The sequence below is a fragment of the Schistocerca gregaria genome, chromosome 8 (assembly GCF_023897955.1).
Source record: "Schistocerca gregaria isolate iqSchGreg1 chromosome 8, iqSchGreg1.2, whole genome shotgun sequence".
NCBI classification, from domain to species: domain Eukaryota; kingdom Metazoa; phylum Arthropoda; class Insecta; order Orthoptera; family Acrididae; genus Schistocerca; species Schistocerca gregaria.
The window spans coordinates 180,921,667-180,949,362 of record NC_064927.1 but is presented as its reverse complement, the minus strand read 5'-3'; the positions used below and the strand labels follow the sequence as shown (position 1 = coordinate 180,949,362).

Genomic DNA, 27,696 nt, shown 5'->3' with positions numbered 1-27,696 from the left:
GCTTCCTCTAAGCGACCCATAAATAGGTTGGCATACGAGGGGGCCATCCTGGTACCCATGGCTGTTCCCTTTAATTGTTGGTATGTCTGGCCTTCAAAAGTGAAGAAGTTGTGGGTCAGGATGAAGCTGGCTAAGGTGACGAGGAAAGAGGTTTTAGGTAGGGTGGCAGGTGATCGGCGTGAAAGGAAGTGCTCCATTGCAGCGAGGCCCTGGACGTGCGGGATATTTGTGTATAGGGAAGTGGCATCAATGGTTACAAGGATGGTTTCCGGGGGTAACAGACTGGGTAAGGATTCCAGGCGTTCGAGAAAGTGGTTGGTGTCTTTGATGAAGGATGGGTGACTGCATGTAGTGGCACAGTTCCTCCTTGGTGTTGCAATTTTTCCCTGTCAGTGCACGAAAAGGGGTAGTAAATTTATAGTGCAATGGGGAAGATTGTCATAAAATAACTTCATTCTTATTTGTAGACAGGTGATCAAATTTGCAATAATGGCTTTGTACTTTTGCGTCAATATAGGGTGTTCAACTTATTATAAACTGAAAGAAGGACAAACACAATATTCTTCTTGTCTCTGCAGCTGGGTATGCAATCATATGTCGGTGGTACAGGTGGCTGCTAACTTCAGGTGAGAATGCTATACACTAATCTTGCTGGAACTTACTGACACCGCCGAACAGCCATCCTTTAATATGCCACAGAATGCCAACAGTGCATGCACCAGAAATTGTCACTGCTGCCACCTACCACAAGTGAACATACAGTACCCAAGGGCTTCAGGAATGAGAGCTGACAGAGACGTATAAATCACTATCACATAACACTGTCGATGTATTCTGCCACAAAAGTCAGTTACTGCTGGTTTTTTGACATGAGATGAAACAGGTTTCTGTATCTGGCTCAAATGGTATAACGTACATAGTGAACTTGATGCTAGGAGGAAGAAGATTAATATGAGCCAGGAAATGGTTCAGGACATTCTTTCTATTTGGCCACACCATACTTGAACCATCCACGTACCTCCAAAAAAGGTAAGACAGACATTCATGGTTGTGGATTTGTTTCAGGTGAAGAGGTACATGCCTGGATATAATTATTGTTCTGTGGGCAACCAAAAACATTATTCCATGAAGACATTTTCCATCTTGTCTAATAATGGGATAAATTTATTAATAGTTATGCTGATTACTTTTGAAATAATATACAGTTCACTTTCTTCTTCTCCATCTGCCTCATTTTCATTTGACCACACCTTATATATGTTCTAATGTAAGATGTGCTGGTGAGTCTTTTTCAGAGATGTAGGCTACTTGTGATCTGGGTGATTGGATCTTCCAAAGAGGGAGGCATGTTGTACTAGAGCTTCATTACTTGGAATAGCTGAGATAGCAAAATGATGTGAGCATGGACTGATGTAAGAACTGTCAGGGAAGTAGGACTGGAGGAGGCCAGCTAGATGTTCTAGCATAAAATGCTACACGAGGGGCAACAACGACACTGCAGGAATCCTCACCATGGTGTTGTGGTAAGTGAAGCTGTCACACCTTCAAGCCCTGACAGCACAGCCAGGGCTATAATACTGACACAGTGGAAAGACAGAAGCCACTTTAGCAATGGTGACCTGACTGCCACACAATCAGACCATGTGCCCTGCATGGATCTGTGTGCCAGTGCCTGCCAGCACAGTTACCTTGCTCAAGGGCTGGCACAGCTGCCTGCCACTCAGGCTGAAACTGACTCCATTTCTCCAGTGCTGGAGCGCTCACGGCATGAAACTGTCCCACAACGGCCTGTTATGCCGTGCCAATGAAGACAGTACACCAATTTCAACACCCTTAGTACACAAGCACCATGTTACGGGCTTTCAAATTAAATTAATTATGGTGTGATGGCCCTCAACATGTACCCTCGGACACAGAGTTGAAATATTAAAAGTTGTGGCTGGTTTTGTTGTCTAGTGGCTGGGATACATAGTTGCTACATTACAAGTCAAATACTGCTGAGTCTATAGTTGTTGTTGTGGTCTTCAGTCCTGAGACTGGTCTGATGCAGCTCTCCATGCTACTCTATCCTGTGCAAGCTTCTTCATCTCCCAGTACCTACTGCAACCTACATCCTTCTGAATCTGCTTGGTGTATTCATCTCTTGGTCTCCCTCTATGATTTTTACCCTCCACGCTGCCCTCCAATTCTAAATTGGTGATCCCTTGATGCCTCAGAACATGTCCTACCAACTGATCCCTTCTTCTGGTCAAGTTCTGCCAGAAACTTCTCTTCTCCCCAATCCTATTCAATACTTCCTCATTAGTTATGCGATCTACCCATCTAATCTTCAGCATTCTTCTGTATCACCACATTTCGAAAGCTTCTATTCTCTTCTTGTCCAAACTATTTATCATCCATGTTTCACTTTCATACATGGCTACACTCCATACAAATACTTTCAGAAAAGACTTCCTGACGCTTAAATCTATACTCAATGTTAACAAATTTCTCTTCTTCAGAAATGCCTTCCTTGCCACTGCCAGTCTACATCTTATATCCTCTCTACTTCAACCATCATCAGTTATTTTGCTCCCCAAATAGGAAAACTCCTTTACTACTTTAAGTGTCTCATTTCCTAATCTAATTCCCTCAGCATCACCCGACTTAATTCGACTACATTCCATTATCCTTGTTTTGCTTTTGTTGATGCTCATCTTATATACTCCTCTCAAGACACTGTCCATTCCATTCAACTGCTCTTCCAAGTCCTTTGCTGTCTCTGACAGAATTATAATGTCATCGGTGAACCTCAAAGTTTTTATTTCTTCTCCATGGATTTTAATACCTACTCCGAATTTTTCTTTTGTTTCCTTTACTGCTTGCTCAATATACAGATTGAATAACATCAGTAAGAGGCTACAACCCTGTCTCACTCCCTTGCCAACCACTGATTCCCTTTCATGTCCCTCGACTCTTATAACTGCCATCTGGTTTCTGTACAAATTTCAAATAGCCTTTCGCTCCCTGTATTTTATCCCTGCCACTTTTATAATCTGAAAGAGAGTATTCCAGTCAACATTGTCAAAAGCTTTCTCTAAGTCTACAAATGCTAGAAACGTAGGTTTGCCTTTCCTTAATCTTTCTTCTAAGATAAGTTGTAAGGTCAGTATTGCCTCACGTGTTCGAGTATTTCTACGGAATCCAAACTGATCTTCCCCGAGGTCAGCTTCTACTAGTTTTTCCATTCATCTGTAAGGAATTCGTGTTAGTATTTTACAGCTGTGGCTTATTAAACTGAGTCTATAGTATACAATATAAATATACACATGAATTGAATGGTCAAAGGTTCCTATCACTTAGCAGTTGCAAATTTTGGACATAACATAGACATTCATAAATGAAAGATTGCAATTAAATAAATTCTGCAGGTGCTATTTTAACAACTTTAAATGATGAGTACAATAGCAGAAGTACCTTTAAGAATGCCCTTTATTACTGTAAAACACTTATAGGTATTGACGGTCTGGCAATTAAATAAAATATAAGTTGAATAACAGGGAAAAAATTGATTCCTACTTCACATAATTAGTTATGAACAACAACATAGCTCACGAGATATTCACTTCTAAATGCATACTAAGTCTTCACTCCAGAAGCCATGTAAATCTCATAACATCACAAGTCAGCACTATGAACTATTTCTCTCTCTGCATGCATGCACAAAACTCCACTCTTCAATGCAGTTCCTGTGACCAGCTGTTGTGTCTACCCGTCCAGCACTTTCCCGCGACTGTCTGTCCGTTGCGCCATACTGTCCAGGACTCTCTCATGTCCTCTCCCGTACTGTCCAGAACTCCCATCAAACAATTCCTCCCCCTCATAGATGCCTTCAATGTAGTCTTTTCCAGCTATCCATTCTCTCCTCTGCATGTAAAAGAGAGCTCCCCTGTACTCTTAATGTTGTCTCCCTTGCTTTTAATTTCACCAAAGATTGTTTTGTCTTTTCTATTTGCTGAGCCATTCCTTCTGATCATCATTTCTCATTTTTCCTGCAGCCATTATAGCTAGGCTTCACTGCACCACCTGTTTAATCTATTCCCAAGTGATTTATATTCCTGTATTCCTTCTTTCATTAACGAATTAAAGTATTTCTTTTGGTATTCAAGTTTTCTTTGGAGTTACCAACATAGTACTTATGTGTCTTTCCTACATTTCTGAGTGTTCTTCATGGAGATGTTCAGATGTTCACCGCTCCTCTACTGAAGAGCCAGCTATAGTAATTCTTATCACAGTATATACATCATTAGTGAACTTGAAATGTGTCTCATTCTCCCTCAGCATTTCAGTATCCCACTTCTTTCCACATTGATGCTTCTGGATGATACTAAAATTCCAGTCCACACTGCATCATTACTAAATTGAGCCATGAGTTTATACCTGCTACTGGGTATGCCTTACATTCCAATATCTGATTTTGGAATCTCTATCTGATTGTGATGTAACCCAGCTGAAATCTTCCCATGTTGGGCCTTTTCCAAATACACCACTTCCTTTTTGAGATTCTTAAATAGAGTATTGACTATTATCAGCTGAAATGAATTGCAGAACTTGATAAGTCTTTTTCCTCTCTCATTCCAATTACCAAGTCCATATTATCTTGCCTTGCTCCAAAACTGCATTCCAGTCCCCCATGATTATTTTACTTACATCTCCCTTTATCTGCTGAATTACCCATTCAGTAACCTCCTATACTTCCTTTCTTCCCTCTCTGCTGGCGACATTGGCGTGTATACCTTAACTATTGGTGGAGGCACTGGTTTGTTATCAATCCTAATGAGAACAACCCTACCACTGAAGATTCACAGATCACACACTCTGCCCTACCTTCCTATTCATAATGAATTCTACTCCCATTATACCTTTTTCTGCTCCTGTTTATGCTACCCCATATTCACCTAATCAGAAACCTCCCTTCTTGGCACTCTTTTTCACTGGCCCCTGTATAGATTGAGCCTTATCACTCCAGCCCACACCCCAACTCACAGAATGTTTCCCGTCCATTGGTTATTCTGTCTTTTCCTCTCTGTCACCTCCCCTTTGGCAATTTCCTCTTGGAGAGTTGAATGGAGGACTAATCTGGAATCTCTTGCCAATGGAAATATTGTCGCAACACTTTTTTAATTGCAGGCCCTACGTCCTGTGAGTTCCTATTGTGTGTCTTTAATGTAGTAATTTCCACTGCCATCTACATCCTCAGTCATCTGTCACTACTGATTCATATGTCTTCCAGGGGTAGTTTCCTAACTTCTGTCAGCTCCTCCATCCTCTTTGACAAGTCTGTTCACAGAACAAGAGTGACTGCTTATACCAGAAGTTTTTGATAGCCATTGCTGCCATTTTTTTCAAAGTTTAAAAAGTGACTGGGTTTGGGCTTGGGACCCAGGATATTTCTGTTATTAGTCAAAGGTGCTATGCCAAAACACAGGACTCCAGTCTACTACTGATTGCATACAAAAGATATTGACAAAACATAATATTACTGTAGTTTGCAAATTCACCCAGAAGGTAAAATAATTGGGCAAGGATGCTCTCAAACTGCTGCAAAAAGCTTGAATTTACATGATGCTGTATAGTTGTGGAGACAAGTACATGAGCACTATTAAAGGAAATGGATAAAAACAATCACAATAAACAATGGCAACCAAAGAAAGGGAGAAACAGACAGATAAGCTGTTGTGGAACATGGATACCATGAAATGCTACACAGGGAAGCCATGGAGATTAATAAACATCCCAATAATTTTTATCAGAAGGAATAATTTTTATCAGAAGGAGGAAAGTGTGAAACTCAATGATATCTGGATTATGGTGATGAAGTAACTGTGTAGTGGTCTCCCTCCATGATCTGATAGCAACAGCATATATCAGTAAATGACAACAGCTAACTGCACTCAAGTTTTCAAAATCGTGATGTCATACTAGCCACGTGTACACTGGACCTTCAAGAAAGCTACAACTCCCCTTGACAATGTCATATGCAGATGGGGACAAAACATTGGGTACGAACAAGGAATTCATCCAACCATGGTGTAATGGCCTGGAATATTTTATTAAGTGTAAGGCAGGTGTTGTCCATCACAAAGAGATTACCTGTCCAAATTTTTGATATGTGTTGTGATGAAGGTAAAATGATTATAATGGAAAACTAGAGAAATACATACAGACTCTTACCAACACCCATTCTTCTTCACACCATTCACAAATGAAACTGATATGATGGAACACAGTACTGGTACGTTGAAGTATCATTCACCACACATCAAAATGGTTTGTTAGCGTGGATGTATATGTATGTACAAGAATGACAAATATACCACAAAGGAATGTTTTGGAGGTGCTCTATTTACGAATTTGCTTCTTGAAGTTACAAGATATACCACAATAAGGCAAGTTGTGTATCATAACAATTTCTACAACTCTGTCTCAAATAAAATCAGAATTACTTTAAAATATTTTGTAGTTTGTTATTTATAACATATTATATATTCTAAAATGACCCTTATGAATAAATTTACGGTGTGTCATATATAAAAAATTATTAAAAATTTCATATGTACTATCATCTATTACTGCCTCAATGTGAAGCACCACATTACTTACTTCGTCCTCTTTGATTTCAATTTGGAGCATCTCCAATGGGTGGCCTGTTTCTGGTGCCTGCAAGAGAAGCAATGCAAATAACAGTACCTGCACCATTTCGGCATGTTCACCTATACATCGACTCGGCCAATGAACACACCCGTCAACTCCTATCCCAAATCAAAGTCCTCAATCTTTCCTCTCCCACATCCACACTGGCTGTACATAGCATCTTCCTACAGGCCATCCTCCTACAGGCCAACCGCAAATTAGAACAACATGCCACCCTCCACCTCAAAAAACTATCCAATCTCCTGGTTTCCCACCTCCGGAAAGGCAACTCACTCACCCTCCACAACCTTTCCAACAAACCTCAACCTCCTCTCATTGCACACAGACCCAGTCTCTCCCATCTACTCAATCTCCCACTTCCAGCTCCACTCCCCCCAACACCTCAAAATTCTAGTCAACACAATCTGGAACCACAACACCCCAATTCAGTAGTTAACCTTTCCTCCAAACCCCTCTCCCAATCCGAAATCTCTGTCCTATCCAAAGGCCTCACCTTCAGCCCCACTCCCAGGTTCAACCAAACTGCCCTTGTCAAAGATTTACTGTCCTACACTCGTAGTCTCTGCTGGAAATATCACTTTGCCACGAAGAAAAATAATCCTGATCCCACTCCTAATGATCCAACTCCCCAAGACACTATCCAAATTGAACCCTGCCTGCAACAGTTCCGTCCTCCATCACAGCGGGACCCACCTCCTCTTCCTCAAAATCACCCTCTCCAAACCTTCCAGGAATTCCTCACTTCCAGCCTTGCCTCTCAATCTTTCTTGAAAAACCTTAATCCTACTCCCAACATCACCACAGCCGAAGCCCAGGCCATCCGTGATCTGAAAGCTGACCGATCCATCATCATTCTTCCAGCTGACAAGGGTTCCATGACCGTGGTACTTGATCGTCGGGAGTATGTGGCTGAGGGACTGCGTCAGCTTTCAGACAACTCTACATACAAAGTTTGCCAAGGTAATCCCATTCCTGATGTCCAGGCGGAGCTTCAAGGAATCCTCAGAACCTTAGGACCCCTACAAAACCTTTCACCTGACTCCATCAAACTCCTGACCCCAACGACACCTCGCACTCCTACCTTCTACCTACTTCCTAAAATTCACAAACCCAAACATCCTGGCCGCCCCATTGTAGCTGGTTACCAAGCCTCCACAGAACGTATCGCTGCCTATGTAGATCAACACCTTCAACCCATTACATGCAGTCTCCCATCCTTCATCAAAGACACCAACCACTTTCTCGAACGCCTGGAATCCGTAGCCAGTCTGTTACCCCCCGAAACCATGCCACTTCCCTATACACAAATATCCCGCACGTCCAGGGCCTCGCTGCAATGGAGCACTTCCTTTCACGCTGATCACCTGCCACCCTACCTAAAACCTCTTTCCTCGTCACCTTAGCCAGCTTCATCCTGACCCACAACTTCTTCACTTTTGAAGGCCAGACATACCAACAATTAAAGGGAACAGCCATGGGTACCAGGATGGCCCTCTCGTACTCCAACCTATTTATGGGTCACTTAGAGGAAGCCTTCTTGGTTACCCAAGCCTGCCAACCCAAAGTTTGGTACAGATTTATTGATGACATCTTCATGATATGGACTCACAGTGAATAACAACTCCAGAATTTCCTCTCCAACCTCAACTCCTTTGGTTCCATCAGATTCACCTGGTCCTACTCCAAATCCCATGCCACTTTCCTAGACGTTGACCTCCATCTGTCCAATGGCCAGCTGCACACATCCATCCACATCAAACCCACCAACAAGCAACAGTACCTCCATTATGACAGCTGCCACCCATTCCATATCAAACGGTCCCTTCCCTACAGCCTAGGCCTTCGTGGCAAACGAATCTGCTCCAGTCCTGAATCCCTCGACCATTACACCAACAACCTGAAAACAGCTTTCGCATCCCGCAACTACCCTCCCAACCTGGTACAGAAGCAGATAACCAGAGCCACTTCCTCATCCCCTCAAACCCAGAACCTCTCACAGAAGAACCCCAAAAGTGCCCCACTTGTGACAGAATACTTCCCGGGACTGGATCAGACCTTGAATGTGGCTCTCCAGCAGGGATACGACTTCCTAAAATCCTGCCCCGAAATGAGATCAATCCTTCATGAAATCCTCCCCACTCCACCAAGAGTGTCTTTCCGCCGTCCACCTAACCTTCGTAACCTATTGGTTCATCCCTATGAAATCCCCAAACCACCTTCCCTACCCTCTGGCTCCTACCCTTGCAACTGCCCCCGGTGTAAAACCTGTCCTATGCACCCTCCCACCACCACCTACTCCAGTCCTGTAACCCGGAAGGTGTACACGATCAAAGGGAGAGCCACGTGTGAAAGCACCCACGTGATTTACCAACTGACCTGCATGCACTGTGACGCTTCCTATGTGGGAATGACCAGCAAGAAACTGTCCATTCACATGAATGGACACAGGCAGACAGTGTTTGTTGGTAATGAGGATCACCCTGTTTCTAAACATGCCTTGATGCACGACCAGCACATCTTGGCACAGTGTTACACCGTCCGAGTTATCTGGATACTTCCCACCAACACCAACCTATCCGAACTCTGGAGATGGGAACTCGCCCTTCAGTATATCCTCTCTTCTCGATATCCGCCAAGCCTCAACCTCAGCTAATTTCAAGTTGCTGCCGCTCATACCTCACCTGTCTTTCAACAACTTCTTTGCCTCTGTACTTTCACCTCGACTGACATCTCTGCCCTTACTCTTTGCCTTTAAATATGTCTGCTTGTGTCTGTGTATGTGCGGATGGATGTGTGTGTGTGTGTGTGTGTGTGTGTGCGAGTATACATCTGTTCTTTTTTTCCCCTAAGGGAAGTCTTTCCGCTCCCGGGATTGGAATGACTCCTTACCCTCTCCCTTAAAACCCACATCCTTTCGTCTTTCCCTCTCCTTCCTGAAGAAGCAACCATCGGTTGCGAAAGCTAGTAATTCTGTGTGTGTGTTTGTGTGTTTTGTTCATTGTGCCTGTCTGCCGGCGCTTTCCCGCTTGGTAAGTCTTGGAATCTTTGTTTTTAATATATTTTTCCCATGTGGAAGTTTCATTCTATTATATATATATATATATATATATATATATATATATATATATATAAAATAGAATGAAACTTCCACATGGGAAAAATATATTAAAAACAAAGATTCCAAGACTTACCAAGCGGGAAAGCTTTCTACCAATAGGACACACATTCAAACCCATAACTACACAGACACCCAAACGCACACTCCCTTTGCCATGGCAAAGACTAATTATTGATCCTTAATTATTGAAAGCACTTGCCTGATCGGATGGGGGATTCATGGTTGGATGGTGGACGGTTGGAGGACGAAAGGAGTAACTGAAAATTTGTTCAAAAAGGTGAAAAGTAAGATGATGAATATTTATGGGTGCAGTATTATAACAAAAATAAATGGTAGGTAGTATATAGAGGGCTTTGTAGAAAGTTCAGAAGATGTTTGAAAGTTGCAGGAAGTAGTGGGTGTGCTCATAAATAAATAAGATCAATCAGAAACTAATATGTGCGACAGGAATAAACGTGTGATTGTAAAGAAATATACACAATCTCACAGGGAGATCATAAACAAACAAGTGCAAACTACTGACAATCAAGTTAGGTAGTACGAGTCAATGGAGGAAAATGATCTTAAAAACTGCACTGGAATTAAATTTTTGAAATGTGGATGTCACCATGAGAGTAGGGAGTTTGTGTAATGTGGTGGGTTGTTACAACAGCAGGCATTCAAACCACCCGACAGAGGATGGCAGGTATGTGGACTGCAGGCAGGTATGTAGAGCAGAAGGAAGTATAAATAATTAAGGAATAAAGAATAGACAAAGAGTTGTACATAAATAAAGAGAGACAGGTCGAAAGCAAAAAGGTACGTGGAGGAAGACAGAGGAACTGGTAGTGTGTGACATTACTGGAATTTCCTAGATGGAGTGGTACATAAAATACAGAGAAGGCAACCACTCACCTACAGCAGGTTGATGCGTGCAGCACAGCAGCACATAACAAAACACAGTACAGAGGTCGCAACAAAAAGAGATGTAGGGAGAGAGGGAGGGGAACTGAATGGGGGGGGAGGGAGGGAAGTAAGAGGAAGAGGAAGAGGAAGAAAGTGAGAGGGGGGGACAAGGGAGAAGGGCCGGCAATCACTTCAACACCTTTCTGAATAATGAATGGATTTACCATTGCGAAGGACTGACCGTCTTCAGTACGTGAAATCGCAAGGAACTGTGGTGCAGCTGTAAGCGTCTCTGAATCATTAGCCTAAATCCATTTACATTCTGAAGATGTTGATTGTAAAGATGATGGGCTTATTGCAAGAAAATTCCCCATGATTGCCAGCATCTCTGATGGTGTGCACCTTCCAAATGAGGGCCCCTTCACAAGGGGGCACACCTGCCTTAGGTGATTGTTTACACCTCAGGTCACACCTCCCAAACTCCTGACAGAGGGACCAATCAGCAATTTGGGAAGGTAGCAGCTCAGGCAGTCATCCCTCCCTGGGCCTGGCATGTACCAGGGGTATGTGCAAAACCTACATGTTGACCCAGGGCTGGTAATTACACATTACCCAGTCACCTGTTACACATCAGATGCAGAGGGAACGAGAAACAGTGGCAAGACTGTTCTTATGTCAGTGACAGACAATGCAGATCATTCCAAAAACCCTGCATACATGTTCCCCAAGGAAGGATGAAAAGAAAAGCAACAGCATAGACATGCAGCAGGGAAGGGACAAGATGCGGCAAAGGCAGGATTCCCGTGATAGTCAAGCACAAACCCGCCAAAGTGTGGCATGCCCCCTGGGGGGGGCAGACAATGACTAGTTGACAATCTCCCTTCCACATCCCCAAAAACTTCTTCACCTTTCATGAAAGACAGTACTCCTGAATACCCATCTCATAACATTTTAGTCAATATTTCTGCCAAAACTCTGACCCCTGAGGAAGTCTCAGTACTTTCTAAAGTCCCAAACCTAATTACAGCCATGCTAGACACGTAAAGGACCTTCTTTCCTTTACTTGATCTTTGCAGTGGGAACATTTCAACAGCACATCCTCCACTGAGAACAGATAACCAAAACCCCCATATGTAACACTGTTTACAACAGTACCAACCTTACTCCAATCATGATCCTCGTCCACTTCCAACCTGGCCTCACCTTAATTTCCTAAATCATGCCCAACATAACTCCAATAGAACACAATGCTCTCATAACCTGAAAAACAATCCAGACCTTATCAACATTCCCACAGACAAAGGCGCCACCACAGTGGTCATGAATCAAAGTGACTGTGTGACTGAGGGCCTCTGTCACCTTTCTTATGTCTCTGCTTACAAACCACACCATGATCCCATCCCACACCATGATCCCATCCCAGATATCTAACATGACCTCAAGCAGCTTCGCAAGGCCTTAACTCCATCGCGTAACCTGAGACCTGAATCTATCTCCCTCCTCACATCAGCAACTCCTGCACTACTACCTTTTACCTACTCCACAAACCCTGTTCCACAGGTCTCCATACTGATCATCCCATTGTAGCTACAGGTACAATGAGCCCACAGAATGAACTTCTGCCTTTGTTGACCAACATCTCCAAACTCCTTTATTGGCCAACACTCCTGAAGTACTGTCCATAACCTCCCGTCCTACATTCAAGACGCTGTTCACTTTCTTCATCGCCCCTCCACAGTTCATGACTTGTTACCACCAAACTTCTTGTTGGACACTATGGAGTGACATCCTTTTACACAACCCCCCCCCCCCCCCATGGCCTTATGGCCATGGATTACTACCTTTCTCATCACCCTCATGACGCTCACCACCTCTTTACTTACCCTTCAATTCGATCACAACCTGATGCACAATTATTTCTCTTTTGAAGGCTGATCTTAGTAGTAAATCTGTGGTACTGCCACGTGTACTCACATAGCACCATCCTATGCCAACTTATTTATGGGTCATTGGGAGGAACCTTCATATCCATTTAACTCCTAAAATGGTTCAGATTCATTGGTGACATTTTCATTGTCTGGATTCGCAGCAAGGACAATCTTTGCTCTTTCTTCCGTAACTCCAATACCTGTTCCTATTCCTTCTCAACTCATCGAGCCACCTTCCTAAATGACTCTCTCTAATTCTCAGATGACTCAGTAAATGCATTTGTCTATATCAAATGCACCAACCACCACCAGTAACTCCACTTTGACAGCTGTCACTCATTCCACGTGGAAAATTCTCTTCCTTACAGCCTTGCCATCCTTGGACACTGCATCTACAGTTGTCACAATATAGCCTCAACAGAACCTTTACTGACACACAATATCCTATATAGTTCCTACATAAACAATTCTCCTGTGGCATTTGTGCTTCTGAGGCCAGTAAAGCAATGAAACAGACCCAAACCAGCACTCCTCTGACCACCCAGTATCACCCTGGCCTTGTAAAGCTAAACAATATCCTCCATGATGGCTTCAACTACTTCTTGTCGTGCCCTGATATGATGGATATTCTATCCAAAATCCTACCCAAATTCCACTAAAATACTGTTCCACTGCCCATCCAGCCTACAGAATATCCTTGTCCATACATATCACATTCCTACTCACAATCCTGCACTCTATGGGTTGTTTCCTGCAGTTGGTCCAGGCGCAAGACCTGTGCACTCACCCACCTCCTATCATAGTCCAGTCACTGGCACTTCCTAGCCAAAAAAACAGGCATGGCCATGTGTAAAATATCTGAACTACACAGATGGGAATTGTCTCTCCAATGCATTCTGTACTCTAGCAATCCCTCTGGGCTAAACCTCCACTAACCTGTTCCCCCTGCTTCACCTTGCCTTTTCCCTTCTCTCTCCTGTCTACAACAGTCCTCCATCCAAATCATGCATTGCCTTCTACCACCACTCTTCCTCACTCTCCCCTCTTATGTTGGCAATCTCTCTCTCTCTCTCTCTCTCTCTCTCTCTCTCTCTCTCTTTCTTCCCCCTCTCCTCTATCTTTCTTCTTTGTCATCTTCACCTTCATTTCCTTTTTCCTCTCATATTTTTTCACTCTCCAGTCCCCCCACCCCTCATTTATATATCTCTTTTTGTTGTACCTTCTGCACTCTTTTTGTCTTGTTGTGTGACCGCAAAGTCATCTGTCCAAAGACTTTCAACTTTCCTGCTACTTCCTCCTTGTGTTCTTCCCTGTGTCTGGGTGCCCATGGTTCTGTATATGAATAAGTATGCTATTGCTAGAAAAGAAGCTAATGCACAAAAGTTGTGTGGCTGATACTATCTGTTGTGTGTCACTGTGCTTCATTCATTCATTCATTCATCTGCTTCAGATCACTGGCTGCCATCCTCTTGCTTTATGTGTTGCTCAATCCAGGATTTTCCATTATTGTTTCACTAAGATGTTATTTTTCTAAAGACAGAGACTGGACACATTTAGTCCTTGGAATAAACAGTGAATAAAAACTAAGGAGCTACAGTCTTTGATAAAGAGTTCTGGCAGAAGAAAAATTGCAGAGTTTTCATAGTACACTAATGGATCACTGTAAATTACCACAACTGTCAGACAGGATTCACCAGCCTCCAGTCATAAATATGTTGTGTGCACATGTATGGTCCCCCTCTGATTCCCTACATGCAGCAAAGACTTCATGCAGAAATTATGTCATGCTGAATTGCAGCAGCTTTGTGTGCCAAAAGCAGCCTCATTCTATCAGGTGGGTAGTATTTGTGTAATTTCTGATTGGCATATATCTGCACATAAACAATATTTGCAGTTTAATCTTTCACTGCAATACACACACAATTCTCCTGCACTTCCGATTGTGACTGTCACGACCAGTACCTCTTTTTCTCACTAATGAACCATGTATATCATCACACGTAAGACCATTTAAAATATCCCTGGCTGATTCAGTCTGTCTGCTGGAATATAATTCCAGCCTGGATATTTAGTCTTGTTCGGTCATGTTATTTTTGTAAATTTCATTATGTAAAAACGTTCTTGAAAAGTACACAATTAACATGTTTTAAGACTGCGCTTACCAAAATGTGCAAGACTGATTTGGAAATATTGTTCATGCAAAATTAAATTCATGGTATGGATGGAGTGAATCTTTAAACTGGTTGTGATATAAGATCATATGGCTCAAGTAGAAGAGAATCACCTATGAATGACAAAGGGCATGACTGTGTTCCTCCACCTCAGTGACCAATTTCCCCTAACATTGAATGGTGCAGGTGCACCATGTGCCTTGCTCCCTCATTAATACATTCAAATAGAATGCATTAGAGAAGAGAATGAAATTTCACTGTCATATAACTACAGGCCTTTCCTGCGTGAAATATTTTATAACACTGTCGTACAGAGGAGGAACTAAGGTCTCTTTTCATGCATACTCCACACGTTGTTGGTCTTTTCTTTACTGTACTTGGTAAAAATTTGGGAACTTTCCCTGTTATAAGATTAGCAGCTTTTGCTGTAGGGGTGGAACTCCAGTAGATGACACATTTTATGGAGAGAATATAGCCAAATGTTCTCCCAAAACTAATCATAAATTCAGTCTGCTCCTATTGTTACCATGTGTTTTGTATATAAGGTATACTCTGAAGCATCCAATGTCGAACAAATGAGGAAAACTCTTCTAACAATTTTTTTTCAGTCTGCTCATAGCCATTTGTTCACTTTTCAACTGGCAACTGCTCCTATCTAAACATTCCATATTCTTGTTGTAGTCCATGACAACACTCAGCTTTTGCACTATGCAGTTCTTGGTTTTTACTTCTTGCAATGTATTGTCACAAACTATCACAACACCTTTTGTCCTTTCATTTCATGAACTTCTGCTTGTTCTCTCCAGTGTTACATATTCATCCTTCTTCAGTTTTTCATTTTCCATGGAGTCTGGGAACTCCTCTGTTTTGCCACATTGTGCCAACAGTGGCAGTGTCCTTAATCGTTAACTTATCAACTAAATCTGGACTACTGCAGCAATAGTAAAGATAAATACCTTTGTGTCTATACAGTATAAACTGAGAAGTCCCAAACATTTTGTTTTGTACAAAAAGTCAGCTACAAAACACCGAAAACAACTCATGACATCTTTCTTTATTAGTGCCAATCGTATACCACTCTTATAGTAAACAAAAAGCACTGGCAAGCTGAACTAACATTAACATGTACAAATACATCTTTTGGTGTCTGTTGCAGTGCTGCATTTTTATCAGATGATTCTGAACCTATGTCAATTTTATTTTTTTACCATCTGTGTCTTACCAACTATTAGAGCTGTCATCACTTTCTTGATGGGAGAAGCATGCTCATGATACAAACATTGTAAGTGGCTGTGAATATATTATTTTAACTGACAAGAGATGCAGTCTAGTGTAATACACATCTATCTGCAGCAGTAAACCTGTCAGCCTGAAAGTAGTCATTACCATTGGTTACACACTAAAGAATGCTGTGGATGAATATATCCATTGATCTGAGAATGAGCAGGCCACCTTGTCCAGTTAGTGGGTTAAATCTTTTAGCACAGTTGTTATCAGTGCATGCACTAATGCAAAGTTGTAGTTTTTGTTAATGTGCACCATTTTACTTTCACAATAGTCAATTTCTCTCCTATAAATTATCTTCCTGGCACAAATTTTTCTCTAACTCCACAAATCTCATTTCTCTGTATTATATTACTTTCTGATGTTGATTGCAACTGTCACATCTACCTTCTTATTTCGTTCACTTGTCATGTACCTCATCTTCAATCCACATGTAATAATCAGTTGTCTTGAATTATCATGTTACCTGCTCAGAAGCAGATTTTTTGTTTCTTGATCACTGTTCCATCTAATATCTCATCTCTTTCTTGTTGTAGCAAAATGCCAACAGAACGTTTGAGAACCTATACACCAGTTTTACAACTTTTACATAAATTTTACTGAAAGTTATTGGAATTTCATATAACACTTGATACATCACTCAAAAAATATTTAAAAATAACAAATGTTTCCCAAACAGAGGTATGCTGAACATCTTAAAATAAACAAACATTCTCTATGGATAAATACTGGTCCGCTTTTTCTAGGCATCCAGTTTAATCTGTAAACTAAGTTACACAAAACGTTAATGATAAAGAAAAGTGTTTTGTACACTATTTGTCAATGCAATGTGACAGTTGAAATATAGTATTTATTGAAATGTAATGTGTGTGCATTTTATGGATTGTGTATATTCTGTTGTTACCAGAGAAATGGCATTAAAATTCTGAGTGTATGGAAGTAACAAACGAGCAGGAAAAATAAGCGTTCACCTGTTCCACATCTGCAGTATCAGGTTCAGAGACATCTTCAAATTTCTCTTCTTTCACTTCCACATCATCAATTCCCTGCAACATGAAATACTTCAACCTAAGAAACAGTAGTACCAAGTTTTCCTTGTGAACTACATGTAAAATCTGTCAGGCAAACTAACAATCAAGAATTGCTACAGTCAGTCCAGAAACCAGTAAAATATGAAAAATAATAACCATTATTTTGTTTACTTTAATTATACCATCATTAAATTAATAATCAGTAGTGTGATATGGACAAATACTTCAACACAATTATGGAGTTCAGCTACATGCTGGGTGGTTATAATTAAATTGACAGTGTTCCTTATGCTGCAATGTGGGCTGTTTACATGCCAGGAGGTGAAATATTGTAAGTATGTTCATTAAAAATGTGCTTGCAGAGTATATTGTGCATGGGGGGAGGGGGGGCAAAAATTGTTCCATTTCCTGCCATCAGGTGAAAATATGGCACTGTCAGCAGCTAGAATGTGGTTTGTGCGAAGGGAATGGGGAGGAACAATCAAACACATGATGACCGTGGTTCTGGTACTTTTATTAGAAAATGGTCACAAGTTACAACATTTGTTCAAGATAGTCTACTGACTTAGCAACATGCCGCATTGTAACATGACATGGTCGACAGTTGCTCACAGCATATTTGGCGTAATCACAGTGATATATCATTGTATGCTATCCTGCAGATCAGGAAGAGTCTGGATACATCACTGATGGACACGATGTCCCCACAACCAGCACTCACATGGATTTGTGTCGGGGTATCTTGAAGGCCACGCATCTCAAAATTTCCTACATATGATGCATTCATTACCAAAGGCTTCTCAAAGCAAATCTTTCAACTTTCAAATGAAATGTGATGTCGCCCCAACTTGTATGAAAATAGTGGTGTGAACAAAGCTGTATTCTTGCAAAGCTGGAATCATGGACATCTGGCACAAGGAGATTCTTGTAACATGCAGATGTCACTTTACACCAACAAGCCCATGAGTTGTCATCTTCTTGAAGATAAACAGACAGAGAAGTTTGTGAAACAACACCACAATATAGTTATACAACCAATCAATAACAAGGATCACCCACAATTATAAGTATGCAATTCAGGAGGAAACAAATTAATAAATAAACACCAGCAGTAACAAGAGTAGATAAATGAACCAAAGCAGAAAAACGGATATGAGCAGCCATATCTCCAGGAAGTCAAGAAGAGAGAGGAATTTGAGCTCTTGTAGCTACAGCTACCAAAACAATTAATATGGTTCATTAGGCCCTGTTTGGTGAAGAAAGAATAAATAAATCACCGCTACAGCTGCAATAATAAAAAGTAATACAAAATGAAATGTGAAAAATCTGTTTGAAGTTGCATTATCTATAACAAATCCACCCCATACTCACTGAACTAAGACATCTTCATTTTCCCATTTAAGGATCTGAATACTTGCTCTAGGACTGCTGAGAGGAATCTCCTTGCCTGTAGCCTATTTCAGTACTGATAAAATCTAATGGAAGCTGTACCACGGTTGTATATATTCTTCAGCGAGCTAACATATGTTGAGCTGTACCTTTTCCTTGTTTTCCAATAGCCATCAGCACAGTTTTTGCTGAAATGAAGTCAAAAGTTTCTTCGACATATGTGAAGTTTAACAAAACACTAATGCATACTCATTGCTCCATTCTACAATTTTGTCTATGACTTGCACTGTCCATTGTGCTGTATTCACTTTCATAACCAGCTTGTGTCCTTTACTGTATTAAGTTCTAGGTGCCAGATGTTCGAGCATTATGTCCATCATGTCTTTGAATACAAAGTGCAAAACACTGTTATTGTCATTCTTCCAGTTAGCATAGGGTGCAGCAATCATAACATATGAAAATAAAATGTGGAAAATTAAAGAAATCAATCATAAAACAGAATAATGATGTTAAATATGACAAATATTAAGAATTTAACACACATAAATGAATATCATAACAATGGCAAATATTTGATTCTTGGCTGGATAAAATGATCCCACTGAAAACTACTCATTTCCTTTCACAGAGTTTTGATAACAGTCACGAATCCACACAAAAAATTTTAACATTCCAGATATCTCATGACAGTGTCACCACTGAATCTATTCCCTCTTGCTGCTCATTATCCAGAAAGATTGGATGAATTCTGTGGAAACACCAAGTGTAGACAGTCTTATAAGCACCATCTAAAACATGGGCAGTGACTGGTAGTGTCAAAGATGACATCCCGAAAATGGATATAAGGGGTCTATCAAATAACTTGCCAATGTGGCAAGACATATATTGGTCAGACAGTGTGTACTGTTGAAGATCACTGCCAAGAACACCAATGGCACACCAGATTGCAACAGTCTAACAAGTTGGCAGTTGTTGAACACTACCTGTTGAAATTAGGAGGAGGAGGACGAGGAGGAGGAAATAAGTGTTTAATGTCTCATCGACAATGAGGTCATTAGAGACAGAGCACAAGCTTGGATTATTGAAAGATGGGGAAGGAAATTGGTCATGCCCTTTCAAGGAACCATCCTGACATTTGCCTGAAGTGATTCAGAGAAATCAGGTTGGCCGGATGCAGGTCTGAACAATCATCCCCCTGAATGTGAGTCCAGTGTGTTAACCAATACGCCACCTCGCTCATGCCTGTTGGAATTACACACAGTAGATTATGACCATTCTAAAGTTCTTATAGAGGCTTCTAATTTCTGGTGCTCTGTTATTAAAGAATGTATTGAGATTTGATTAAGGGAATCTCAGATCAAGCATGACAATGGCTATATCTTTAATAAGGCTTTGGGAACCTGCTATTACCTGTAGTCTGATAATGAAAAGGGAGGAGATAACCCAAAATCAAATGACTTCACAAGCAGGTGGAGGAACAACAAAGGTGCCATCAGCATGCATCCCTAGGTTAACCTAAGACAGAGCACTTTGTCAGCAGTGGGAGTGGGGGATGGCAGACAGTGGACAGAGTGGCAGATCAAGGGGTGGGGAGAGGAGATAAAAGCAATGTGCCGCCACTGAAGTGGTCAGTTCGACAGCGTACCTGATGATGGCAACAAGGTCACTTGTCAAAATACTTTATCCGTTGGACATTGACATCTGGGCAGTTCAATTGTGAACTGTTTCATAAGAAGTAAGCTGGGAGAAGCTAAAGAATTGCATAACATTTTGTGCTATTGCCTAAAATGGAAAGTAATACTCCATCAAAAACAAGGGATGCTCTTTCATTAAACCTGATTTGTCTTATATTAAAATGTATTTTGCAGATACGCATTAACCACATAACTGGAAGCACCCTCTTGCTAGAGTAGGAATCCAAATGGATAACTTTTTGTATCTGGAGTTATCCAATTTCCTAACATATCAGCAAGCAATCCATTACAGCCTTTGTACCAGAATATGAAATTACAGTCTGAACCATCTACATTTCAATACATATGCCACAAGCCACCATATGGTGCATGGTGGAGTGTAGCTTCATTTCCTGTTCTACTCACAAACAGAGCAAGGGTAATATAACTGTCTATATACCTCCATATGAGCCTCAATAACTCTTATCTTATTGTCATGATCCTCACGTAAAATGTACAATGAGGCCATAGAATCATTCTGCAGCCAGTTTCAAGTGCTGTTTTTCTAAATTTTCTCAACAGTGTTCTGCAAAAACAATGTTGTCTGCCTACAGGGATTCCCATTTGAATTCACAAAACATCTCCATGACCAACTGGTACAAAATCTAGCAGTTCAGCTCTCAAGTGCTTCAATGTCTTCCTTTAATCAAACCTGGTAGGATCCAAAACACTCTAGCAGTATTCTAGAATGTGAAGTGTTACTGTTATATAGTTCTTTTCTAGGCAAGCCATATTTTCTTAAAATTCTTCCAAGAAACTGAAGTCAAGTATTCATCTTCCCTACTACTACCCTTACATGCTCGTTCCATTTCAAGTTGCTTTGAAATGTTACACCTCGATATTTAACAGACATGACAGTGTCAAGCAGCATGCTACCAATGATCTATGTAATGGAATTTTTTTTCCTACTCATCTGCATTAACTCATTTTTTTCTACATTTAGAGCAAAATGTCTTGTCAAGTTGGGCCATAAGCTCTTCTTCTCCCCAATTCTATTCAATACCTCTTCATTAGTTATGTGATATACCCATCTAATCTTCAGCATTCTTCTGTAGCACGATATTTTGAAAGCTTCTATTCTCTTCTTGTCCAAAATATTTATCGTCAATGCTTCACTTCCATACATGGCTACACTCCATACAAATACTTTCAGAAATGACTTCCTGACTCTTAAATCTATACTCGACGTTGACAAATTTCTCTTCTTCAGAAACGCTTTCCTTGCCATTGCCAGTCTACATTTTATATCCTCTCTACTTCGACCATCATCAGTTATTTTGCTCCCCAAATAGTAAAACTACTTCACTACTTTAAGTGTCTCATTCTCTAATCTAATTCCCTCAGCATTACCCGATTTAATTTGATTACATTCCATTATCCTCATTTTACATTTGTTGATGTTCATCTTATATCCTCGTTTCAAGATACTGTCCATTCAGTTCAACTGCTGTTCTAAGTCCTTTGCTGCTCTGACAGAATTACAATGGCATTGGCGAACCTCAAAGTTTTTATTTCTTCTCCATGGACTTTAATTCCTACTCTGAATTTTTCTTTTGTTTCCTTTACTACTTGCTCAATATACAGATTAAATAACATCAGGGAGAGGCTACAACCCTGTCTCACTCCCTTCCCAACCACTGCTTCCCTTTCATGCTCCTCGACTCTTATAACTGCCAACTGGTTTCTGTACAAATTGTAAATAGTCTTTCGCTCCCTGTATTTTACCCCTGCCACCTTTAGAATTTGAATGAGAGTATTCCAGTCAACATTGTCAAAAGCTTTCTCTAAGTCTACGAATGCTATAAATGTAGGTTTGTCTTTCCTTAATCTTTCTTCTAAGATAAGTTGTAAGGTCAGTATTGCCTCACGTGTTCCAACATTTCTACAGAATCCAAACTGATCTTCCCCGAGGTCGCCTTCTACCAGTTTTTCCATTCGTCTGTAAAGAATTCACGTTAGTATTTTGCAGCTGTAACTTATTAAACTGATAGTTCAGTAATTTTCACATCTGTCAACACCTGCTTGCTTTGTGATTGGAATTATTAAATTCTTCTTGAAGTCTGAGGGTACTTTCTCCAAAGGTCTCTTTAATTTTCCTGTAGGCAGTATCTATCTTACCCCTAGTGAGATAAGTTTCTCCATCCTTACGTTTGTCCTCTAGCCATCCCTACTTAGCCATTTTGCACTTCCTGTTGATCTCATTTTTGAGACATTTGTATTCCTTTTTGCCTGCTTCATTTACTGCATTTTATATTTCCTCCTTTCATCAATTAAAGTCAATATTTCTTATGTTACCCAAGGAATTCTACTAGCCCTTGTCTTTTTACCTACTTGACCCTCTGCTGCCTTCACTACTTCATCCCTCAAAGCTACCCATCCTTCTTCTACTGTATTTCTTTCCCCCATTCCTGTCAATTGTTCCCTTATGCTCTCCCTGAAACTCTGTACAACCTCTGGTTTAGTCAGATTATTCAGGTCCCACCTCCTTAAATTTCCACCTTCTTGCAGTTTCTTCAGTTTTAATCTACAGTTCATAACCAATAGATTGTGGTCAGAGGCCACAACTGCCCCTGAAAATGTCTTACAATTTAAAACATGGTTCCTAAATCTCTGTCTTACCATTCTATAATCTATCTGATACCTTCAAGTATCTCCAGGATTCTTCCATGTATACAACCTTCTTTTATGATTCTTGAACCAAGTGTTAGTTATGATTAAGTTATGCTCTGTGCAAAATTCTACCAGGCGGCTTCCTCTTTCATTTCTTACCCCCAATCCACATTCATCTACTATGTTTCCTTCTTTCCCTTTTCCTACTCTCGAATTCCAGCCACCCATGACTATTAAATTTTCGTTTCCCTTCACTACCTGAATAATTTCTTTTATCTCATCATACATTTCATCAATTTCTTCATCATCTGCAGAGATAGTTGGCATACAAACTTGTACTACTGTAGTAGGCATGGGCTTTGTGTCTATCTTGGCCACCATAATGCGTTCACTATGCTGTTTGTAGTAGCTTACCTGCACTCGTATTTTTTTTATTCATTATTAAACCTACTCCTGCATTACTCCTGTTTGATTTTGTATTTATAACTGTGTATTCACCTGACCAAAAGTCTTGTACCTCCTGCCACCAAACTTCACTAATTCCCACCATATCTAACTTTAACCTATCCATTTCCCTTTTTAAATTTTCTAACCTACCTGTCCCATTAAGGGATCTGACATTCCACACTCCGATCCGTAGAACTCCAGTTTTCTTTCTCTTGATAATGACTTCTCTTGAGTAGTCCCTTCCCGGAGATCCAAATGGGGGACTATTTTACCTCCCAAATATTTTACCCACGAGGACGCCATCATCATTTAACCATACAGTAAAGCTGCATGCCCTCGGGAACAATTATGGCTGTAGTTTCCTCTTGCTTTCAGCCGTTCGCAGTACCAGCACAGCAAGGCCGTTTTGGTTAGTGTTACAAGGCCAGATCAGTCAATCATCCACATTGTTGCCCTTGCAACTACTGAAAAGGCTGCTGCCCCTCTTCAGGAACCACACGTTTGTCTGGCCTCTCAACAGATACCCCTCTGTTGTGGTTGCACCTACGGTACGGTCATCTGTATCGCTGAGGCACGCAAGCCTCCCCACCAAAGGCAAGGTTCATGGTTCTAGGGAGGGTTTATAGTTTGGGGGTTAATAGTTTGGATGTTTGTTGCAGCACAAAAAGATGGCCACTACTTCTGTGGATTCATTGTACTTTCAAATAAATTGTCTCTCACTAAATTTCTTATCTGCAAGCCCACAAAGATCCCTTCTTTACGTTTCTCACATGATACATGTGGAAATCTTGTTACCAAGTACAGGAAGCAGTCATCATCTTTTCAAGTACTTTAGTGGACTGTTTCATTAATGCAAGCTTGATGTGAAGAGATGGTGATAGTATCCTGCTTGATTGAACACTTAGTTCATTTATTGTAGTCCGTGAATCGTGTTGTTCTTGTGGGCCAGTTAGTCACTTTCCAATGCCTGTCTTTCACTTGTCTGAACCAATCACAAATGAAACACAGCAGTTTTATCTAGATTACTGACCAAGTGACATAGCACCTACATTCAAACTCCAACATATTGTCCACAAATGTTTTTCATGGATCAACACATTTGAGGTTTTCTAGTACCTTCTTAGGGTGTACTAAGTGTATGGTGTATCTTGTGTGGTGCATCTGAGTGGCATTCAGCCCTCCACCAACATAAAAAAGATTCTCAATTGATGGGATAGTAAAGAGGAATACTACTTGTATAGAGGATTGAATGCAAGATGGCCAAAACTATAAGTGGACGTACTGAAATGGATTCAAGGACACTGTCAAAATGGCTTTTGAATTAATACTATAATGATTCAAGTACACAATCATAAACTAGCGCAACAGTGGAACTTAATTGACTTTAAGGGTGGAGTTGGTTGGTGCTACTGGTTTATGAAGTATCATGGAATTAGCATATGAAACAAAACCAAAATAACTCAGAAAATGCCACGAGTATGAAGAGAAAATATTATCTTTCCATTGCTTTACCATTCAAAATCAAAAGAAAACCAGTGTGGAGCTAAGCCAAATAGCAAATATGGGCAAAACTTCTCTGACATTTGATATGTCAAGTAATAGAACTGTTGCCATGAAAGTTGCCAAAGCTTCAACTACAGAAACAAGTGAACATGAAAAATGCACTACATAGTTGTTCTTTCATTTTGCACTCACGGTACTAAACTTAATCCAATGATCACTGTCTAATACAAAACAATACTACCAGGTGCATTGTATATGTACATGACAAGGGCTGGATGGAGAAGGCTGGTATGAAACTATGGATTAACAGACTGTGGGAGAGAAGGAAAGGTGCTTTACTGAATACGAGTTCTCTTCTTGTACTAGATTAGTTAGTAAACATTTAAACAATTATGTGAAAGACAAATTGAAACAGGGAAATACAGAGCTTGCTATTATTCTGGTAGGACTCACTTCACAATGACGAACTCTTGATGTGTCAATAAGTGGACCATTTGAAGAGGATATGAGAGAGGAATGGAACAAATGGATGATGGATGAAACTAAACATGAATTCATGCGAAAGGGAGCTTTAAAATTACCTACAAAACAAACAAGTGTGTTAGTGGATAAAACAGTTATCGTCTAGAGTGAGAGATGACATTATTCTTAAATTTTTCACGAAGTGCAGCATAAGTCACGCTCTCGATGGTAGCAAAGACCATCTTATATATGATGATAACAATGACAACAAAGAGGATGAGGAGGAGGAGGAGGAGGAGGAGGGAGTAGTAGAAGAAGGTTCCGATGACAATATTTGGAAATTTTAAAGGTCACTTCAGTTTTATAATCTAAGGATTTTGTTTAGTCTGGGGTTTCAGTCTAATAATAAAAGAGCCAAAAATGTTATTCCTTAAAAAACTGTTGAAAAATTAAGATTGGTCTTCTAGTCTGTAGTATCTTATAGCCTGTAACATATGGCAGTTGCATTATGTATAAGTGATAACTTTCTAAAAGTTATTCTCCATCGTCATCATGTTACCTCACCAGCAACTGCTGAAAATGGCACAGCCTAATATGTACATGAGAATAGCCTAATGGTTAATGGCAATTCCACCAATGTCAAGATAACTGCCAACTCAGCTAAGGCAAGTAGCGTTCATTGCCAGCTGAAACTGATATTAAACAGCATCCAATATTATAATCTATAGTTCTATTGTTTAAGTTAATACCGTGAATTTTAATCCCCTAATTGATCCAGATACAATGATTTCTAGCCCCAAGATACAATGATTTCTAGCCCCATTGTCAGAGTAGATAACGTAACATCAGTCCTAACAACTGGATCTGTTACTGCAGAACAAGATTCTCTTGCACTGATTTTGCAAAAATTAGAGACCACATCTACTGACTTTTGAACAATAAAAAACAACAAATTTTGATGTGAAACTAGAGCAAAATAGTCTGAAGCTTGAAGTGAGACAAGTAACGTCATGTGTAGTACATATACCTGCTGAGCCTAAAAGCAAAACAGAGAAATTTCTAAAAGAATAGAGTAATCAGATAACTGAAAAATTCGAAATAGAGCTAAGGAATGTGATACATCAGACAATCACTGATGTACGTGCAACCTGTCAAGTGCGAATTTAGTTCCATGAGGTAAATGTTGACTCAAACTCTGTCCAAATGGCAACAAGAGGTTCAAGATAAATTAACTAGCTAAACTGATTGTGTGAAAAAGGAATTGAACACTGTAAAAGGGCAAATTGGTGATAACATGTCATGCATGTAGCTCAAGTAGATCAGGTCAGTGGCCATTATTCTTAGAATCCATCAATATTACTCTATAATAACAGGAGCAATATTGCCACTCCTACCTGGCAGGAACATATAGAATTGTTAGACAAAAACAAAAAAATTGCAAAAATTTTCATCTGCTTTACTTACTGAAAATTTATCAAAATTCAAGTTTGGGTGAAGCAAGATCAAATTCCTAGATCGAGTAATTTCATCTGAGGGTATAAATTCCAATCCTGAGAAATAATATTATGAAAAGGAGTTGCCACTCATGATGTAGTGGAGATGCTGAGTCACAGATACGAACAACAAAAAGACTGTCACAAATAAGCTTTCAGCTAGTGTGGCCTTCGTCAAAGACAGATGACAGACACACACACTCTCATGCAAATGCAACTCTCATGCACACTTGTGTGGCTTCATTTGCCAGAGACTGCAGTTGCGTGTGTTGTATGAGTAGTGTGTGTGTGTGTGTGTGTGTGTGTGTGTGTGTGTGTGAGATCTATTACTGCTGTAGTGGCTGAAAGCTTATTTGTGACAGACATTTTGTTGTGCCTATCTGTGACTCCACCATATGGTGAGTAGCAACTTTCCTTTTCATAATATTGTTGCATTTCGTCCTGGATTTTCCATTGTTTTATCATGAGAAATTGAGTACTATTAAGAACTTTCTGTTTCCAAGAAACAAGCAACAGCTGAAAGCCTTTATAGGGTTATGTTTATGTTTTTAGGCAACTTTTGCCACATCAGTCGTTGAATAGCTATGCCTTATTAGACCTTTTAAAGAAGAATAGTCCATGGTACAGGAGAAGGTGAGGAGGACTTTTGGGGCTAGAAAGAGTGTGTTCATTCACTCTGGTATATTGCATCTTTCCAGAATATCAAAAGACTTTTGCCTGGCCTCTGACACCTTATATTCAACCTATTCTATGCAAAGGAAAATATGAAATAAGGAAATGAGTTTCGCCTGTAGAACCCTGTCTGAGTATGAATGAGGATATTCTGCACCTGAACTACAGATCTTGCCTGGGCTTTATAAAAATTAACTATTATTTGTTTGGAAGACATGTCAAGGTTTACTTTTATCACTGAGCCTTGAGTTTCTTACTGTTATGTAAAACTGCTATA

General features: G+C 40.4%; 1 protein-coding gene across 3 annotated transcripts in view; it reads right to left on the bottom strand.

Moving 5' to 3' along the window:
- LOC126284361 (zinc finger protein 436-like) overlaps positions 1-27,696 on the bottom strand; it is a 264,952-nt gene that overhangs the window by 177,886 nt on the left and 59,370 nt on the right. For 2 of the 3 annotated variants that reach the window (XM_049983234.1, XM_049983233.1), the window contains exons 3-4: positions 17,051-17,125; positions 6,643-6,699 (exon numbers count right to left, since the gene is read on the bottom strand). In XM_049983234.1, coding sequence (XP_049839191.1) covers positions 6,643-6,699; positions 17,051-17,125 — 132 coding nt within the window. The remainder of the gene's footprint in view (positions 1-6,642; positions 6,700-17,050; positions 17,126-27,696) is intronic. The other variant, XM_049983235.1, reaches the window with a different exon arrangement.